This window comes from Mustelus asterias, unplaced genomic scaffold (genome assembly GCF_964213995.1).
Source record: "Mustelus asterias unplaced genomic scaffold, sMusAst1.hap1.1 HAP1_SCAFFOLD_4461, whole genome shotgun sequence".
NCBI classification, from domain to species: domain Eukaryota; kingdom Metazoa; phylum Chordata; class Chondrichthyes; order Carcharhiniformes; family Triakidae; genus Mustelus; species Mustelus asterias.
In genome coordinates this window covers 1-7,500 of record NW_027594404.1, presented here as the reverse complement: position 1 = coordinate 7,500, position 7,500 = coordinate 1, and the positions used below count along the sequence as shown (strand labels likewise).

Genomic DNA, 7,500 nt, shown 5'->3' with positions numbered 1-7,500 from the left:
ACCCCCTGTGTCCTCTCTCTGACCCCCTGTGTCCACTCTCTGACCCCCTGTGTCCACTCTCCGACCCCCTGTGTCCACTCCCTGACCCCCTGTGTCCAATCTCTGGCCCTGTGTCCACTCTCTGAGCCCCTGTGTCCACTCTCCGACCCCCTGTGTCCACTCTCCGACCCCCTGTGTCCACTCTCTGGCCCTGTGTCCACTCTCTGACCCCCTGTGTCCACTCTCTGGCCCTGTGTCCACTCTCTGACCCCCTGTGTCCACTTTCTGACCCCCTGTGTCCCCTCTCTGGCCCTGTGTCCACTCTCTGACCCCCTGTGTCCACTCTCTGGCCCTGTGTCCACTCTCTGACCCCCTGTGTCCACTCTCTGACCCCGTGTCCACTCTCCGACCCCCTGTGTCCTCTCTCTGACCCTCTGTGTCCACTCTCTGACCCCCTGTGTCCACTCTCCGACCCCCTGTGTCCACTCCCTGACCCCCTGTGTCCAATCTCTGGCCCTGTGTCCACTCTCTGAGCCCCTGTGTCCACTCTCTGACCCCTGTGTCCACTCTCTGGCCCTGTGTCCACTCTCTGAGCCCCTGTGTCCACTCTCTGGCCCCGTGTCCACTCTCTGGCCCCGTGTCCACTCTCTGACCCTGTGTCCACTCTCTGAGCCCCTGTGTCCACTCTCTGACCCCTGTGTCCACTCTCTGACCCCCTGAGGATCCGGTTGGTGAGTAAAGTCTCGATTATTCCCTTTATCCCACTTAAAATGAATTGTTTGGATGGTTAAGATACGAAGGGGCAACGAGGCAGAATGGAATGTGCATCCTGCAATCTGTGGGAAGTCATGGGGCTGCCAATGAGGCGGAGGATGAGTCCTGATTTTCCCGTGTCCATGAACATGGACATGACGCTGTGCCCGATGACTGTCCGCGTGTGGGAACCCGTGTCGGGCGAATGGCCAGAATCTAACCATTCCCCTTGATTCTCCTACAGAGAGTAACTATGCTTCTCGCTGGGATCCTGCTCACTGCCTCGCTGGCTGTCCAAGGAGCGTTGGGACACAGGTAGGAGAGACCTTCGCGTCTGACCTCCGACCATGTGAAGGTGGGGGTGAACATTGAACTGGGAGAAGGGGTCAGGCTGAGGGGGGGGCTGTGTCTGTTCAGAGTGACTCACTGCTCAAGGCAATAATTGTCCCCAACAGTCAGGGGAAGGTTAGATTCGATTCAAAACAGCTCACATCTGATTCCATTCTTCAGACAGAGAGAGAGCAGGAAATGACAGGTCGGTTAGTCTGACATCCATCATTATTATTTAATATTATTTCATTATAAAATGGGTGTGTGTGTGGATTATATCTCACTGGGAGATAGCGGAGATTACAGAGTGGGAAGTGAAATGGGACAGTTACATTTGGAGCCACATCGGATGAAGAATGTTTGTAACAGATACTTGATGAGATTTTTTTGATCTTTTATTGGATTGTGTTTTTCCACAGGCAAGGACCTTCCGTCTTCCAGCAGCCTCGTGTGTGTTTGGGTTTTGATATTCTTTGCAATGTCACCGATTACGAGGTAACAGGTTCCTCCACATTCTGCCATTCCCCTTTGCAATCTCTCTGTTTCCCCCTCCATTCCTCTGATTGCCCTTGATGGAGGGACATTAATCTTTCCATGGCAATCTGTTCTCTCGATTGGAATCATTCCGAGCCCAGTGACAGTTCCACAACTGCGCTGCCTCCCACTTCCATTCGATAAGACCATCAGATATAGGAGCAAGAGGCATTTATACAGGGCCTTGGTGAGGCCACACCCAGAGTATTGTGAGCAGTTTGGGTCTCCTTTTCTGAGGAAGGATGTTCTTGCTCTCGAGGGAGTTGCAGCGAAGGTTTACCAGGCTGATTCCGGGGATGGCGGGACTGATGTATGAGGAGAGATTGACCAGGTTAGGATTGTTTTCACTGGAGTTCAGACAAATGAGGGGGGATCTCATAGAGACTTATAAAATTCTAACAGGACTAGACAGGGTAGATGCAGGGAGGATGTTCCCGATGGTGGGGGGAGTCCAGAACCAGGGCTCACAGTCTGAGGATTCAGGGTAGATCATTTAGGACGGAGATGAGGAGACATTTCTTCACCCAGAGAGTGGTGAGCCTGTGGAATTCATTACCACAGGAAGTAGTTGATGCCAAAACATTGAATGTATTGAAGAGGCGGCTGGATACAGCACTCGGGGGGAATGGGATCAAAGGTTATGGGGAGAAAGCAGGATTGGGCGATTGAGTTGGATGATCAGCCATGATGGTGATGAATGGGGGAGCAGGCTCGAAGGGCCGAATGGCCTCCTCCTATCTCCTATCTTCTATGTTTCTCTGTAAGAGTAGGCCATTCTACCCTTCCAGTCTGTCCCGCCATCTAATAAGATCATGGCCGATCTAACACTTGCTAAGTCTACTTTGCTGCCTTATCTCCATAACCCTTCATTCCCTGACTGATTACAGACCCATCGACTTCAGCACTGAAGGATTCCCAAACCCCTGAGAATGCTCTGTGTCCACACTTCCCTGGTGGAAAGAATTTCAAAGATTCATCACTCTGTGAGAATAAATTCAACCTCAATTCTGTATTGAGTGAGTAATCTCCTTACCCTGTGACTGTGCCCTCGGGTTCCCACACTCTGCACTGAGTAAAAACACCCTCCCAGCATTTACACTGTCTAATCCCCCGACCAAATCCTCCCTACTTCCATCCTATTGCCACTCTCTCGTCTGAATCCAAGCAGTACCGGCCCTTTCACCTTTCCTCATGTGGCAGTCCCTCCCTACCTGGGATCCTCCTCTGTAAACCTCCTCCAAGATGTCTCCAGCAATCACAGTTCTTGCCTTAAAGAAGGGAAACAAACGTTTTCTGAGGCAGTCTAGCCCTACAAAAAAAGTTTCTTTATTCGTCTCACAAGTAAGGCTGACATTAACACTGCAATGAAGTTACTGTGGAAATCCCCCAGTCACCACACTCCTGTTCGGGAACACTGAGGGAGAATTTAGCACGGCCAATCCACCCTAACCAGCACGTCTTTCAGACTGTGGGAGGAAACCGGAGCACCCGGAGGAAACCCACGCAGACACGGGGAGAACGTGCAGACTCTGCACAGATGGGAATCGAACCCGGGTCCCTGGCGCTGTGAGGCAGCAGCGCTCACCACTGTGCCACCGTGCCACCACAGGCTCGAAGGGCCAAATGGCCTCCTCCTGTTCCCATGTTTCTACACGTGACTCCAGACCCCACACCAATGTGGCTGACTCTCAAATGCCCCTTGGCTATGGTCGATTTTGATTTGATTTGATTTATTATTGTCACAGGTATTAGCGTACAGTGAAAAGTATTGTTTCTTGCGCCCTATACAGACAAAGCATACCGTTCATAGAGAAGGAAAGGAGAGAGTGCAGAATGTATTGTTACAGTCCTAGCTAGGGTGTAGAGAAAGATCAACTTAATGCGAGGTAGGTCCATTCAAAAGTCTGACAGCAGCAGGGAAGAAGCTGTTCTTGAGTCGGTTGGTACGTGACCTCAGACTTTTGTATCTTTTTCTTGATGGAAGAAGGTGGAAGAGAGAATGTCCGGGGTGCGTGGGGTCCTTAATTATGCGGCTGCTTTGCCGAGGCAGCGGACCCTCAGTGCGAGGGACAGTTAGGCCTCACCCCCTTGACCCCCCCACTCCAAACCGTTAGTTCAATGCTGTGTGTGTTTGAATTTCTCCTGTCCTGGCCTCCGCTTCCCGCTGGCCCAATTTTACTGTGCTGTCCTGGGTCCCTGGTCCATTTTCAGCTGAGTGTGGTCTTTGTGTGGAGAATAATCTCTCCGCCCCTTTATTAACCTCCCTTACCTCCTCTCCCTGTCTCCAGGCTCGATCCTACAACCAAACTGTCTGGGTCGCAGTTCGAAAGGAGCCGATTTTTGGATTCAATCGCAGGTCTCTCTTTCAGTACGTCCGAGGGGCGAATTCACAAGGTGGGTGAGAGTGAGAGATCTCCCATCTCCTCCCACAGCTTCGGCCGTCTCGTTTAGATACAGAACCCCCTCCCGCACTCCCTCCAAAGGTAGTCAGAGTCACAGGGAGTTTACGCTGCACCGTACGGTGTACGGGAGGTTTACGCTGCACCGTACGGTGTACGGGAGGTTTATGCTGCACCGTACAGTGTACGGGAGGTTTACGCTGCACCGTACGGTGTACGGGAGGTTTACGCTGCACCGTATGGTGTATGGGAGGTTTACGCAGCACCGTACGGTGTACGGGAGGTTTACGCAGCACCGTACAGTGTACGGGAGGTTTACGCAGCACCGTACAGTGTACGGGAGGTTTACGCTGCACCGTACGGTGTACGGGAGGTTTACGCAGCACCGTACGGTGTATGGGAGGTTTACGCAGCACCGTATAGTGTACGGGAGGTTTACGCTGCACCGTACGGTGTACGGGAGGTTTATGCTGCACCGTACGGTGTACGGGAGGTTTACGCAGCACCGCACGGTGTACGGGAGGTTTACGCTGCACCGTACAGTGTACGGGAGGTTTACGCAGCACCGTACGGTGTACGGGAGGTTTACGCAGCACCGTACAGTGTACGGGAGGTTTACGCTGCACCGTACGGTGTACGGGAGGTTTATGCTGCACCGTACGGTGTACGGGAGGTTTACGCAGCACCGCACGGTGTACGGGAGGTTTACGCTGCACCGTACAGTGTACGGGAGGTTTACGCAGCACCGTACGGTGTACGGGAGGTTTACGCAGCACCGTACAGTGTACGGGAGGTTTACGCTGCACCGTACGGTGTACGGGAGGTTTACGCTGCACCGTACGGTGTACGGGAGGTTTACGCTGCACCGTACGGTGTACGGGAGGTTTACGCTGCACCGTACAGTGTACAGGAGGTTTACGCAGCACCGTACAGTGTACGGGAGGTTTACGCTGCACCGTACGGTGTACGGGAGGTTTACGCTGCACCGTACGGTGTACGGGAGGTTTACGCTGCACCGTACGGTGTACGGGAGGTTTACGCTGCACCGTACAGTGTACGGGAGGTTTACGCAGCACCATACGGTGTACGGGAGGTTTGTGTTTTACGCTGTGTACAGCTATTTTTTGATGTTAGGTTTGTGCTGTTAGCTGCTGTGCAGAGATGAAACTTCCAGAACGCAGTGAATCCTGAACCTTCCCCCTCTCTGTCTTTCCCTCAGCGATGAATGTGAAGATGACAGCACAGTTCCTGCTATCCCGTGATGCTGATGGTCCCCTGGTGTTGTACTGGCTGCTGCCAGCGGATCTCCAAGCTAATCCCCCACAGCCTCTCGCTGACAGTAACGTAAGTACTTCTGCCCGTTTCCGATAACTAACCCCAAAACCATCACAGCCAAGCCTTCCGCTGCGCCGTGGGTCCCCGTTACCAACGGTAACCTGGGCAAGTGAGGCAGCATGAGGCCACTCTGCCCCTCCAGCCTGTCCAAGCCCTCAGTAGTCGCTGACCTTGCCGTGAACTCCCCAGTCACCCTTCACTCCCCCCCATCGCTGGAAGATTGTCCAATCCCGCCGTGAATATGATTTTTTTGGCTTTTCCCGGGATGTTGGGGGGGGGGGGGGATGCATCCGTATTTGCCCCTCGAGAGCCACTCGACCGTTTCGGGGGAGGGGGCAGTTAGGAGGTGACCACCTGGAACAGGAACACCGGCAGAGTCTGGTCCCGGTCGGATCTGAGCCCCGGAGTTCTCTGGATTCCCAGTCTCTGTGACAATCTACACTGCTCAGCCGCACCCCCCCCCTTCCCCCCCCCACTCCCCCCACCCCTACCCCCGCCCCCCCACCTCCCCCGCCCCCCCCACCCCCCCGACCACCCGCCCCCCCACTCCCTCCCCCCCACTCCCCCCCACTCCCCCTCCCCCTCCCCACCCGCCACCCCCTTACCCCCCGCCCCCCCACCCCCCCTCCCCCCCCACCCCCCCCCCCCCTACCCCCGCCCCCCCACCCCCGCCCCCCCACCTCCCCCGCCCCCCCACCCCCCCCGACCCCCCCCCCCACTCCCTCCCCACTCCCCCCCACTCCCCCTCCCCCACCCGCCACCCCCTTACCCCCCGCCCCCCCACTCTCACCCCCCCACTCCCCTCCCCCACCCCCCACCACCCACCCCCCACCCCCCCCACTCTCTCCCCCACTCCCCCTCCCCCTCCCCCTCCCCACCCCCTTACCCCCCGCCCCCCACTCCCTCCCCCACTCCCCCTCCCCCACCCCCCACCACCCACCCCCCACCCCCCCTCCCCCACCCCCCACCACCCACCCCCCACCCTCCCCACTCCCCCCCACTCCCCCCACTCCCCCCCACTCCCCCACCCCCCACCCTCCCCACTCCCCCCCACTCCCCCCCACTCCCCCCCACTCCCCCCCCACTCCCCCCACTCCCCCACCCCCCACCCCCCTCCCCACTCCCCCCCACTCCCCCCCACTCCCCCCCCACTCCCCCCCACTCCCCCACCACCCACCCCCCACCCTCCCCACTCCCCCCCACCCCCCAGCACCCAACCCCCACCCCCCTCCCCACCCCACCCCCTTACCCCCTCCCCCCACTCCTCCTCCCCCTCCCCACCCCCTTACCCCCACCCCCCACTCCCCCTCCCCCTCCCCACCCCCTTACCCCCACCCCCCCACTCCCCCTCCCCCACCCCCGCCCCCCCGCCCCTCCTCCCCCCGCGCCCCCCCACCGCTCCTCCCCCCCACCCCCCTACTCCCCCTCCCCCTCCCCCACCCCCTCCCCCCTCCCCCTCCCCCTCCCAGTGTCCCACAGAACATCCCAGCGTCCCACAGAGCGTCCCAGTGTCCCACAGAACATCCCAGCGTCCCACAGAACATCCCAGTGTCCCACAGAGCGTCCCAGTGTCCCACAGAACGTCCCAGTGTCCCACAGAACGTCCCAGTGTCCCACAGAACATCCCAGCGTCCCACAGAGCGTCCCAGTGTCCCACAGAACATCCCAGCGTCCCACAGAACATCCCGGTGTCCCACAGAACATCCCAGCGTCCCACAGAACGTCCCAGCATCCCACAGAACGTCCCAGTGTCCCACAGAACGTCCCAGCATCCCACAGAACGTCCCAGTGTCCCACAGAACGTCCCAGCGTCCCACAGAACGTCCCAGCGTCCCACAGAACGTCCCAGCGTCCCACAGAACGTCCCAGTGTCCCACAGAACGTCCCAGTGTCCCACAGAACGTCCCAGCGTCCCACAGAACGTCCTAGCGTCCCACAGAACGTCCCAGCATCCCACAGAACGTCCCAGTGTCCCACAGAATGTCCCAGTGTCCCACAGAACGTCCCAGTGTCCCACAGAACGTCCCAGCATCCCACAGAACGTCCCAGTGTCCCACAGAACGTCCCAGTGTCCCACAGAACGTCCCAGCATCCCAGAGAGCGTCCCACAGAACGTCCCAGTGTCCCACAGAACGTCCAGTGTCCCACAGAACGTCCCAGTGTCCCACGG

General features: G+C 57.9%; 1 protein-coding gene across 1 annotated transcript in view; it reads left to right on the top strand.

Annotated features, from left to right (window-relative positions):
* The window catches only part of LOC144491110 (uncharacterized), a gene marked incomplete at its 3' end in the record, with an annotated part of 15,149 nt that extends 9,810 nt beyond the window's left edge, over positions 1-5,339 (top strand). Inside the window, exons 2-5 of the mRNA XM_078208789.1 lie at positions 977-1,047; positions 1,482-1,557; positions 3,885-3,990; positions 5,215-5,339. Of these exons, the coding sequence (XP_078064915.1) occupies positions 986-1,047; positions 1,482-1,557; positions 3,885-3,990; positions 5,215-5,339 (369 nt within the window). The remainder of the gene's footprint in view (positions 1-976; positions 1,048-1,481; positions 1,558-3,884; positions 3,991-5,214) is intronic.
* Positions 5,340-7,500: the final 2,161 nt, after the last annotated feature.